General features: G+C 60.9%; 2 protein-coding genes across 2 annotated transcripts; both read left to right on the top strand.

The window, feature by feature from the left end:
• The first annotated feature begins 7 nt into the window (after positions 1-7).
• On the top strand, positions 8-1,822 carry ICAM4 (intercellular adhesion molecule 4 (Landsteiner-Wiener blood group)). Its single transcript, XM_050770714.1, has 3 exons — positions 8-707; positions 838-1,140; positions 1,287-1,822. Exons 1-3 carry the CDS (start codon positions 314-316, stop codon positions 1,403-1,405), a joined length of 816 nt encoding a protein of 271 aa, XP_050626671.1. The 5' UTR covers positions 8-313; the 3' UTR covers positions 1,406-1,822.
• Positions 1,823-2,924: 1,102 nt separating this feature from the next.
• ICAM5 (intercellular adhesion molecule 5) lies at positions 2,925-10,094 on the top strand. The gene is made up of 11 exons (XM_050770105.1): positions 2,925-3,419; positions 4,365-4,634; positions 4,803-5,123; positions 5,355-5,642; positions 5,941-6,195; positions 6,334-6,582; positions 7,034-7,279; positions 7,376-7,654; positions 7,737-7,976; positions 8,677-8,943; positions 9,654-10,094. The coding sequence occupies exons 1-11, from the start codon at positions 3,338-3,340 to the stop codon at positions 9,929-9,931; spliced, it is 2,775 nt and encodes a 924-aa protein (XP_050626062.1). The 5' UTR covers positions 2,925-3,337; the 3' UTR covers positions 9,932-10,094.
• Positions 10,095-11,782: the final 1,688 nt, after the last annotated feature.

The following is an 11,782-nucleotide window of genomic DNA, read 5'->3' as shown; positions in this document are numbered from 1 at the left end:
CCTCTCCCAAGAAAACATTGTGGGTTGATGGCCATACCCTGAGGTTCTGGTCCAAATCTGGGACTTTCTATGACCTTCTGGTCTCTAGTGAAAACTAAAGACTCCTCTCCAGAAAAAAAATTTGGTTTTCAATGAGGCCTGGAATCTCATTCTTGACCGGGGGAGGGGAATTTTTGCAGGACTCCCCGGCCCTCCGTTGGGGCGTCCCCTCTCTCTCTAGGGTGGAGTCGAGGAGGCGGGGCTGCGGGCCTCCTTATCTCTAGAGCCGGCCCTGGCTCTCTGGCACGGGGCCCCTTAGTCCGGGCTTTTTGCCATGGGGTCGCTGTTCCCCCTGTCGCTGCTGCTTTTTTTGGCGGCCGCCTACCCGGGAGTTGGGTGTGCGCTGGGACGCCGGATTAAGCGGGCGCAAGGCCCCAAGGGTAGCCCTCTCGCGCCCTCGGGGACCTCAGTGCCCTTCTGGGTGCGCATGAGCCCGGAGTTTGTGGCTGTGCCGCCGGGGAGGTCAGTGTGGCTCAATTGCAGCAACAGCTGTCCCCAGCCGCAGAATTCCAGCCTTCGCACTCGGCTGCGGCAGGGCAAGACGCTCAGAGGGCCGGGTTGGGTGTATTACCAGCTGCTCGACGTGAGGGCCTGGAGCTCCCAGGCGCACTGCCTCGTCACCTGCGCAGGAAAAACACGCTGGGCCACCACCAGGATCACCGCCTACAGTGAGGGACAGGGGCTCGGTCCCGGCTGGGGTGAGGGGAGGGGGCTGGAAGAGGTGGGGGGAGGGTAGTTGACAGTCGGCTCTTTAGGGAGCGCCCGCGGCCCTCACGCAGAGGCTCCCCCTTGCCTTAGAACCGCCCCACAGCGTGATTTTGGAGCCTCCGGTCTTAAAGGGCAGGCAATACACTTTGCGCTGCCACGTGACGCACGTGTTCCCGGTGGGCTACTTGGTGGTGACCCTGAGGCTTGGCGGCCGGGTCATCTATTCCGAAAGCCTGGAGCGCTACACCCACCAGGATCTGGCCAACGTGACCTTGACCTACCAGTTTCCTGCTGAACCCCGCGACTTCTGGCAGCCCCTGATCTGCCACACGCGCCTCAATCTCGAAGGCCTGGTGGTCCGCAACAGCTCGGCACCCGTTACACTGATGCTCGGTGAGGCACCCCTGTAACCCTGGGGACTAGGAGGAAGGGGCAGAGAGAGTTATGACCCCGAGAGGGCGCACAGACCAAGCGTGAGCTCCACGCAGGTCGACAGACCTCCCTGTGTTCCGTTCCTAATTCTCGCCTCCTGCTCCCAGCTTGGAGCCCCGCGCCCACAGCTTTGGCCTCCGTTTCCATCGCTGCCCTTGTGGGAATCCTCCTCGCTGTGGGCTCTGTGTACCTGTGCAAGTGGCTACCTATGAAATCCCAGGCGTAAAGGGGGATGTTCTATGCCGGCTGAGCAAGACAAAAGAGGAATATGGAACCATTTGGGGAATCGGCCAGACATGGTGGCTGACGCCTGCAATCCCAGCACTTTGGGAGGCTGAGGCAGGAGAATCGCTTGAGCCCAGGAGTTCGAGACCAGCCTGGACAACATAGTGAGACCCCGTCTATGCAAAAAATACAAAAATTAGCCGGGTGTGGCGGCCCGCACCTGTGGTCCCAGCTACCCGGGAGGCTAAGTTGGGAGGATCGCTTGAGCCCTGAAAGTCGAGGTTGCAGTGAGCCTTGATGGTGCCACTGCACTCCAGCCTGGGGTACAGAGCAAGACCCTATCTCCAAAAATAAAATAAAAATAAAAATAAATATTGGCGGGGGGACCCTCCAGAATCAATAAAGACTTCCTTAACCAGCCTCTGCCCTGTGACCTAGGGGTCCACATTACTGCCATTCTTCGGAGGAACTTTTTTTTTTTTTTTTTTTTTTTTTTTGCGATCACTTTCTCCAAGTTCCTTGTCTCCCTGAGGGCACCTGAGGTTTCCTCACTCAGGGCCCACCTGGGGTCCCAAAGCCCCAGACTTTGTGTATCCCCAGCAGGTGTCACAGAAACCTCTCCTTCTGCTGGCATCATCGAGTGGGATCAGCGCGGGGCCCGGGAGGGCCACAGGCAGGGGCAGGGTGCGGTTCATGGTATGGCTTTCCTGATTGGCGCCGCCGCCACCACGCGGCAGCTCTGATTGGATGTTAAGTTTCCTATCCTAGCCCCACCTTCAGACCCTGTGCTTTCCTGGAGGCCAAACAACTGTGGAGCGAGAATTCATCTCCAAAATAACTTACCATGCTGGGGTGAGACCACGAATGGTGGGGAGGGGAGGGTCCCGTGGACATATTGAGGGACATGGATACGCAGAAGACGTATCCATGTAGTGGCAGCCGGCAAGGGGTGATCAGATGTCTACATGGAATATCACAAACTCGAATTCTGAAGATGTCCTGGTAGTCACCCGGCCAGATGAGCACATGGAGTTGGGGGGTGTCAAAGCTTGGGGCCCGGATGCGGAGTCAAAAGCGTCACCTTTGGTCCCTCGTTCTTGCATGGAGGTCCAGGGCCCCCGCCCACCGAGCAGAAGGCGGACTCAGGGGCGCTCCAGGGTGGCTGGAGCTCACACACGCTGAGTAGACACGTGCCCGCTGCACCCTGGGTAAATACAGATCCGGAGCCGAGCGGATTCTAATTTAGACGCCCGCGAACGCTGCGCGCACGCACACGTGTCCTCGGCTCGCTGGTACTTTCGTCCCGCCCCCTCCGTCGCGTGCCGGGGCTGACCTGGAGGGGGGCTTAGGGGTGTGGCTCCGCGGGGTCAAAAGGAAAAGGATCGGTGAGAGAGGCATCCCCACACCCTCCCCTAGAACTGTCCTTTCCCTATGTAGTGCCTCCCAAATCTCTCTTAGTCCCCAAATGCATCCCCGCCCTAAGGGGGGCTGGTGGGAGGAGCTACATGTGGGGGCGGAGCTCGGAGTCCAACTCATTATCATGGCATCTCAGCCAGGGCTGGGGTAGCGGTTTGGAAAGGGCAACCCAGCATCCCCCGATCCCAGAGTCGCGGCCGGGGATGACGCGGGAGAGCGTGGTCACCCCCAGAAGGCTCCGGGCCATCATGCCGGCCTCCACGTAGACCCCGGGGGTCGCTCGCTCCTGCCAGCTCGCCTTCACTAAGGCCAGGAGCTTAGCGCAAGCTCGCCTCCCGCCCCCCCACCGCCTCTGCCGCCGCCCCCTCCTTGGAAACCAAGTTACCAACGTTAAACCAATCCCCGAGCGCAACTCTGCCTCCCCCACACCCCACCCGCCGCGCCGCGCGGAGCCGTCCTCTAGCCCAGCTCCTCGGCTCGCGCTCCCCTCGCCTCCTGTGCTTTCCCCGCCGCGGCGATGCCAGGGCCTTCGCCAGGGCTGCGCCGGGCGCTACTCGGCCTCTGGGCTGCTCTGGGCCTGGGGCTCTTCGGCCTCTCAGGTAAGAGTCCCGCTCTGGCTTGGGGTGGACAGGGCGGGGGCGGAGTCCCTGGACCTGGGAAACGGCCTCCTGTCCCTCCCAGCTCCGCCCTCGCCTCGCTCCCACGCCTCTGCCCCCACCTGGAGCCTGAGTCTTCTCCCCTTCCCCCTCCTCCCCAACACACACCCGAGTCCCAGCTTCCCGACTCCTCGATCGCCCCTACCCGCTTCGAGATCCTAGGTGTTCTTCCGCACCCAACCCTTCGCCCTGGAGACCCAGTGTCTCTCCTGTCCCCTCCCCGGGTACCTTCTCACGCTCTGCTGTGCACCATGGTCCACGAACTGGCATCTTCCCCACTCGCGGTCCGCGAAGACTCCATCTCTCCAACTACCGTGACTCAGAGGCGCTGTTCCCGCTCCACCCAGAGCCCTGGCAACCGGGTCCCTCAGCTGTTCCCGCGGTTCCTTCCATGAGCCCAGCCCTGCGTCCCGGCTCCGTGTTCTTCACCAGGTGTAGGGTCCTTCCTGATCCTTGACCCAGCCTCGTCTCTCCTTTGCCCTTGCCGCAAACGCACTCTCCTCGTATCCCGGCATTCTGCCCGGACCCTGAGAATCTGTTCATCTCCCATCCCCCACCCGGGGTCCCCTTCTCTGAGCCTTGCTGCGTTCATCGGAGACCCCACCTTTCCTCTCCTCTACCCCCTCCCCCATGCTTTCCCGCCGCTCCATCGGCGCTTTGGGGGCCAGGGCTCTCTGCTACCACGTCCCAGAGACACCCTCGAGGTTTAGACTCTGGGAGCGCGCCTTTAAACCGGAGGCCTGGGCAGGACGCGGGACGCCTGGGTTCTTTCCCCGGCTGCAGCCTCTCCTCCTTCTCCCCGCCCTCCGAGAATCCTTGACTCGACACAGGGGCGCTAAGATGTCAGGGAGTTGGCTCCCCAGGCTGAGCCCGCGTTTCCCTGGGCAGCGGTCTCGCAGGAGCCCTTCTGGGCGGACCTGCAGCCCCGCGTGGCGTTCGTGGAGCGCGGGGGCTCGCTGTGGCTGAATTGCAGCACCAACTGCCCTCGGCCGGAGCGCGGTGGCCTGGAGACCTCGCTGCGCCGAAACGGGACCCAGAGGGGTTTGCGTTGGTTGGCGCGGCAGCTGGTGGACATTCGCGAGCCGGAGACCCAGCCCGTCTGCTTCTTCCGCTGCGCGCGGCGCACACTACAGGCGCGTGGGCTCATTCGCACTTTCCGTGAGTTCTGGGTGGCCACGCGCGTACTCCACTACTTTCCCTCCCTCCCAGGCCCCGCCCCCTGGGTCCCAGGGTCCTCCCCTTCAGGCCCCACCTTCTGTATCCCACCCCCTCCCCTGGGTTCCAAGTTCCGGCATTCCAAGAGCGGAGGACTCTTCCCTCTTGCAGAGCGACCAGATCGCGTAGAGCTGATGCCGCTGCCTCCCTGGCAGCCGGTGGGCGAGAACTTCACCCTGAGCTGTAGGGTCCCCGGCGCCGGGCCCCGTGCGAGCCTCACTCTGACCCTGCTGCGGGGCGCCCAGGAACTGATCCGCCGCAGTTTCGCTGGCGAACCACCCCGAGCGCGGGGCGCGGTGCTCACAGCCACGGTACTGGCTCGGAGGGAGGACCATGGGGCCAATTTCTCGTGTCGCGCGGAGCTGGACCTGCGGCCTCACGGCCTGGGACTGTTTGAAAACAGCTCGGCCCCCAGAGAGCTCCGAACCTTCTGTGAGTGGGTGTGGGGAGGAGATGGGGACCAAGTGGGGTCGGGTCGGTGTTTAGGAGGTTTAGAGGCAGATACATCTGAATGCTGGTAGTGACTTCAACCCTCACCGACTGAGCTGTTGCCCCCTCCGTGCCTTGAGGATGATAATACGATAAGATAGTGCATGTCAAGTGTTTAGGACATATTGAGCGCTCGGAACACAGTTCGTTCAAACTTGGTTCTTCGACCCCTAGCCCTGTCTCCGGATCCCCCGCGCCTCACTGCTCCCCGGCTCTTGGAAGTTGGCTCGGAAAGGCCGGTGAGCTGCGCTCTGGACGGACTGTTTCCAGCCTCAGAGGCCAGGGTCTACCTCGCACTGGGGGACCAGAATCTGAGTCCTGATGTCACCCTCGACGGGGACGCACTCGTGGCCACTGCCACAGCCACAGCTAGTGCAGAGCAGGAGGGTGCCAGGCAGCTGGTCTGCAACGTCACCCTGGGGGGCGAAGATCGGGAGACCCGGGAGAACGTGACCATCTACAGTAAGGAGGGAGGCGGGGTCTCCGCGGCTCGGAGGTGGGACCAGAGGAACGCGAAGGCGGGGCGAAGAGTGGGTGGGACCTCAGTACCAGAACAGGCGAGACCCGAGTGTCCCGAGAGGGCGGGGCAGGTGGGGGCGGAGACGTAATCATTGGGGTAGAGGAGCCTGTACAGCCTGAGAGGCGGGGCGCGGTACCCTAGTTCCATATCAGCACCCCAGGATTCAGGCAGATAAGAGGCGGGCCTTGATCGGCGGGAGGGACGTGGTCAGTATACTCCGACTAAATGCTCCGCCCCCAGGCTTCCCGGCACCACTCCTGACCCTGAGCGAACCCAGCGTCTCCGAGGGGCAGATGGTGACAGTAACCTGCACAGCCGTGGCCCAAGCCCTGGTCACACTGGAGGGAGTTCCAGCCGAGGTCCCGGGGCAGCCCGCCCAACTTCAGCTAAATGCCACCGAGAACGACGACAGGCGCAACTTCTTCTGCGACGCCACCCTAGACGTGGACGGGGAGACCCTGATCAAGAACAGGAGCGCAGAGCTTCGAGTCCTATGTGAGTTGGTGATAACCCCTCGCCCCACACCTCCTGGTAATTTCCAAGGACCCGCCTGCTCCCTGGCCATGTCGTGGAGGCGGGGCCATTTCTCACGGTCCACGTCTAAGCCTCTGTAACCCCACGCCCTGCCCGCAGACGCCCCCCGGCTGGACGATTCGGACTGCCCCAGGAGCTGGACGTGGCCCGAGGGCCCAGAGCAGACGCTGCGCTGCGAGGCCCGCGGGAACCCAGAACCCTCAGTGCACTGTGCGCGCTCCGACGGCGGGGCCGTGCTGGCTCTGGGCCTGCTAGGTCCGATCACTCGGGCGCTCTCAGGCACTTACCGCTGCAAGGCGGCCAATGATCAGGGCGAGGCGGTCAAGGACGTGACGCTGACGGTGGAGTGTGAGTGGGGGTGCGCAGGGTGCATCTCTATCTGGTTCAGGATCTGGGGGGTGGCCAGCTTCCAGGGAAGAGTAGGAGTAGGGTATGAGGTGTCCCTTTGGGTGGGGTTTGGGGAAAGGGAAGAGGCTGGTTAGTGGGGTTGGGAAAGATCTTGGAGGATGGAAGAGACCGGGTGGGCGTGTCCCTAGCCCAGGGCGTGGTATGTGGGCGGAGTCTTGGAAAGGCGGGAGGTCCAGAATGTTAAAATTTTTAGACCGAAAAAGGCGCCCCTGGTGGCTCAGGGAGCTCCCAGACAGAGTGCATGGATCGACTATCGTGACACCCCCTTGGATTGGCGTCCAAGGGTTGTGCAGGAACAACCCTTAGTGGAAACCTTGAAAGGCCAAGGAAGATCTAGGGACGTCAGACTTGCCCCCAAACCCCAAAGCCAACAATACGCTCCCTCCTCCAGACGCACCAGCGCTGGACAGTGTGGGCTGCCCAGAACGCATTACTTGGCTGGAGGGAACAGAAGCCTCGCTGAGTTGTGTGGCGCACGGGGTACCGCCTCCTGATGTGATCTGCATGCGCTCTGGAGAGCTCGCGGCAGTCATCGAGGGGCTGTTGCGTGTGACCCGGGAGCATGCAGGCACTTACCGCTGCGAAGCCACCAACCCTCGGGGCTCTGCGGCCAAAAATGTGGCTATCACGGTGGAATGTGAGTAGGGGCACCGCGGAGTGAGGCAGGATCTGTGGGACAACCCCGGCTGGACTTCCTGGCCCGCGTGTGAGCCCCTGCAATCCTGTTTCCCAGATGGCCCCAGGTTTGAGGAGCCGAGCTGCCCCAGCAATTGGACATGGGTTGAAGGATCTGGGCACCTGTTTCCCTGTGAGGTCGATGGGAAGCCACAGCCAAGCGTGAAGTGCGTGGGCTCCGGGGGCGCCACTGAGGGGGTGCTGCTGCCGCTGGCACCCCCAGACCCTAGTCCCAGAGCTCCCAGAATCCCTAGAGTCCTGGCACCCGGTATCTACATCTGCAACGCCACCAACCGCCACGGCTCCGTGGCCAAAACAGTCGTCGTGAGCGCGGAGTGTGAGCGAGGCCCAGGCGGGTGGGGAGCGGGGGTGCCCCACGGTCCGGGCACTCCCTGACATCCCCCATGGCTGCTTTGCAGCGCCACCGGAGATGGATGAATCCACTTGCCCAAGTCACCAGACGTGGCTGGAAGGGGCTGAGGCTTCGGCACTGGCCTGCGCCGCCCGGGGTCGCCCTTCCCCAGGAGTGCTCTGCTCTCGGGAAGGCACCCCGTGGCCTGAGCAGCAGCGCGTGTCCCGAGAGGACGCGGGCATTTACCACTGTGTGGCCACCAATGCGCATGGCACGGACTCCCGGACCGTCACCGTGGGCGTGGAATGTGAGTGGGGGCAGCACTGGATGGAGGGGACACGGCCTCGGAAGAATGACTCGCAGCGGTGGGAGCATTCAAGGGCACCTTTCCCAGTCCCATTCTCGGGGACAGGGAATTCCAGCCTAAACCAGGGGTAATGAAAATTCTAGCCAGGCGCGGTGGCTCAGGCCTGTAATCCCAACACTTTGGAAGGTTGAGGCGGATGAATCACTTGAGGCCAGGAGTTGGAGACCAGCCTGGCCAACATGGCGAAAAACCCTCTCTACAAAAATCCAGTCGTGGTGGCGGGCGCCTGTAGTCCCAGCTACTTGGGAGACTGAGGCAGGAGAATCGCTTGAGCCTGGGAGGCGGAGGTTGCAGGGAGCCGAGATCCCTCCACTGTACTCCAGCTTGGGAGACAGAGTGAGACTCTTTCTTAGAAAAAAAAACAAAAGAAAATTCTAGGGAATAGGAGCACGGCCCTCCTCAATCCTGGATTAGAACACTGGCCTGGGCTTCACCTCCTTCCTTTCAGTGAAGAAGGGCGAGGAATTTTAGCCGCAACAGCAGCCTGATTGTCGGGGAAGGAGGCTCTGATAGGAGGCAGGATCCTTTTGTGCCCATCAGAGGCGCGGTGGTCTCACATCGATCGTGGTGGGCCGGAGCAGGGCATTTGATCAGTGGCTGGGCCGGCGCTAAGCCCCACTTCACCTTCTGTGCCCTTCAGACCGGCCGGTGGTGGCCGAACTTGCTGCCTCGCCCCCTGGAGGCGTGCGCCCAGGCGGAAACTTCACCTTGACCTGCCGCGCGGAGGCCTGGCCTCCAGCCCAGATCAGCTGGCGCGCGCCTCCGGGTGCCCTCAACATCGGCCTGTCGAGCAACAACAGCACACTGAGCGTGGCAGGCGCCATGGGAAGCCACGGCGGCGAGTACGAGTGCGCAGCCACCAACGCGCACGGGCGCCACGCGCGGCGCATCACGGTGCGCGTAGCAGGTAAGTGGCAGCTGGGGAGGGGCGAGGCGAGGTATCTGCGAGGGGGCGTGACCTGGGAACTGAGGCGGCCGACCCCGCCTGCCTCCCTCTCGGTCCAGGTAGATGAGACATAAGTGGGACAGAGTAGAAGTCAAGGGTGGAGCTGTTGATCACACTTTGGAGGGTGGGAGATGGAGGTGGCGGGGGGACTGAATTCAAGGGGAGGGACCCTCCAGGGCTGTCAGTACTGCAGGAAAGGACTTAAAAACTTGGAGTGGATTCTGCGTGGTGGATACTTGACCCAATTCACCTTCCACTGTGGGGAAGATTGGGGAGGGACCAAAGTCATTGGATGATGGAGGGAAGGGTCAAGATCGCCTTCTCTCACTTCCTGAAGCTCATGAGGCTGGATTCTCTCTGGGGTGGGGAGAACCTGACCTGGTCCTGCCAATCCTCGTTTTCTGGGGGATGGGGAGAGTTGACTTGTCGCTAGGGGGCTAAGTGTGGTCACCATTTTATGTCACCATGGGCTGAAGTGCGATGTAAATTGAGTCTTGGGTCGCCCTGGCACTGGGAGTGGCCTTCCTGCGTGGGGTCTGTCCCTTCTCCCAAGGCCAGCCAGTGAGCTCCCCGGGGCATGAGGACTGACCTCGTACCTGTGAGGGGGCGGGGGACGGTGGGGGAAGCCCCCCGGAGCTTGGCCACCCTCCGCGAGGGTCTCCACCCCGCAGGTCCGTGGCTGTGGGTCGCCGTGGGAGGCGCGGCGGGGGGCGCGGCGCTGCTGGCCGCGGGGGCCGGCCTGGCCTTCTACGTGCAGTCCACCGCCTGCAAGAAGGGCGAGTACAACGTGCAGGAGGCCGAGAGCTCGGGCGAGGCCGTGTGTCTCAACGGCGCAGGCGGCGGCGCTGGCGGGGCGGCGGGCGCGGAGGGCGGACCCGAGGCGGCGGGGGGCGCGGCCGAGTCGCCGGCGGAGGGCGAAGTCTTCGCCATTCAGCTGACCTCGGCGTGAGCCGGATCCCCTCTCCCCGCGGGCCGGGGGATGCCCCCCAGACGCACACGGGGGCTTATTTATTGCTTTATTTATTTACTTATTCATTTATTTATGTATTTCAACTCCAAGGGTGTCACCCCCATTTTCTACCCATTCCCCCAATAAAGTTTTTATAAAGGAACTCCCGGTCTCCGCCTCTGTTTCTGCAAGGTGGAACAAGCCCAGGGTACCAATCGTGACCTCCCGGGTTATTCATTCCAAAAGCGATTTTTGAGGGGGCCAGGGATGATGGCTCAGGCCTGTAATCTCAGGACTTGTGGGAAGCCCAGGTGGGAGGATCCTTTGCACCCAAGAGTTTCAGACCAGCCTGGGCAACATAGGGACATTCTACAAAATAATATTTTTTTCAAAAATTGGACAGGGCAGGTCGCGGTGGCTCACGCCTGTCATCCCAGGATTTTGGAAGGCTGAGGCGGGCAGATCACGAGGTCATGAGATCTAGACCATCCTGGCCAATATGGTGAAACCCCATCCCTACTAAAAATACAAAAAATTAACTGGGAGTGGTGGCACACGCCTGTAATCCCAGCTACTCGGGAGGCTGAGGCAGGAGAATCGCTTTAACCCCAGAGGCAGAGGTTGCAGTGAACCGAGGTGCAGTGTCTAATATATATATATATATTAGACAGGGCCGGGCACGGTGGCTCTCGCTTGTAATCCCAGCACTTTGGGAAGCTAAGGCAGGTGGGTCACTTGAGGTCAGGAGTTCGAGACCACACTGGCCAACAGGGTGAAACCCGTTCTCTCCTAAAAATACAAAAAAATGGCCGGGCACAGTGGCTCACGTCTGTAATCCCAGCACTTTGGGAGGCTGAGGCGGGTGGATCACGAGGTCAGGAGATCGAGACTATCCTGGCTAACATGGTGAAACCCCGTCTCTACTAAAAATACAAAAAACTAGCCGGGCGTGGTAGCGGGCGCCTGTAGTCCCAGCTACTTGGGAGGCTGAGGCGGGAGAATGGCGTGAACCCAGGGGGCGGAGCTTGCAGTGAGCCGAGATCGCGCCACTGCACTCCAGCCTGGGAGACACAGCGAGACTCCGTCTCAAAAAAAAAAATACAAAAAATACAAAAAATACAAAAAATTAAGGCCAGGTACAGTGGCTCACGTCTGTAATCCCAGCACTTTGGGAGGCTGAGGCAGGCGGATCATGGGGTCAGGAGATAGAGACCATCCTGGCTAACATGGTGAAACACCGTCTCTACTAAAAATACAAAAAATTAGCTGGGCGTGGTGGCACATGCCTGTAGTCCCAGTTACTTGGGAGGCTGAAGCAGGAGAACTGCTTTAACCCCAGAGGCAGAGGTTGCAGAGAGCTGAGATCGCACCACTGCACTCCAACCTGGGGAGACTCTGTCTCAAAAAAAAAAAAAAAAAAATTAGCTGGCGGTAGTGGCACCTGCCCTGTAGTCCCAGCTACTCGTGAGGCTGAGGCAGGAGAATTGCTAGAACACAGGAGGTGGAGATATTGCCATTACACTCCAGCCTGGGCAACAGAACTAGACTCTGCCTCCAAAAAAAAAAAAAAAAAGTGTTTTTTGAGGGGGCTGGGCATGGTGGCTCTGGCCTGTAATCTCAGGACTCTTGGGAGGCCCAGGTGGGAGGATCCCTTGTGCCCACGAGTTTCAGACCAGCCTGGGCAACATAGTGAGACCCTACAAAAAATACGTTTCCAAAAAAAATTTTTTTTTAAATGGAGTCTTATTCTGTCACCCAGGCTGGAGTGCTGTGGTGTGATCTTGGCTCACTGCAACCTCTGCCTCCTGGGTTCAAGCAATTCTCCTGCCTTGCCTTGGCCTCCTGAATAGC

The sequence above is a fragment of the Macaca thibetana genome, chromosome 19, assembly GCF_024542745.1.
Source record: "Macaca thibetana thibetana isolate TM-01 chromosome 19, ASM2454274v1, whole genome shotgun sequence".
Lineage (NCBI taxonomy): Eukaryota > Metazoa > Chordata > Mammalia > Primates > Cercopithecidae > Macaca > Macaca thibetana.
Note: the sequence above shows the minus strand (reverse complement) of the source record. Positions and strands in the feature narration are given on the sequence as shown.

What these genes read in the sequence shown, in the direction of transcription:
- ICAM5 (XM_050770105.1), top strand. Translation starts at nt 3,338, where the DNA reads ATGCCAGGGCCTTCGCCAGGGCTGCGCCGGGCGCTACTCGGCCTCTGG. An exon ending in GGAGAACGTGACCATCTACA is followed by an intron (nt 5,643 to 5,940) that starts GTAAGGAGGGAG and finishes CTCCGCCCCCAG; the next exon opens with GCTTCCCGGCACCACTCCTG. An exon ending in AGTCGTCGTGAGCGCGGAGT is followed by an intron (nt 7,655 to 7,736) that starts GTGAGCGAGGCC and finishes GCTGCTTTGCAG; the next exon opens with CGCCACCGGAGATGGATGAA.
- ICAM4 (XM_050770714.1), top strand. Translation starts at nt 314, where the DNA reads ATGGGGTCGCTGTTCCCCCTGTCGCTGCTGCTTTTTTTGGCGGCCGCC. An exon ending in CACCAGGATCACCGCCTACA is followed by an intron (nt 708 to 837) that starts GTGAGGGACAGG and finishes CCCTTGCCTTAG; the next exon opens with AACCGCCCCACAGCGTGATT. An exon ending in ACCCGTTACACTGATGCTCG is followed by an intron (nt 1,141 to 1,286) that starts GTGAGGCACCCC and finishes TCCTGCTCCCAG; the next exon opens with CTTGGAGCCCCGCGCCCACA.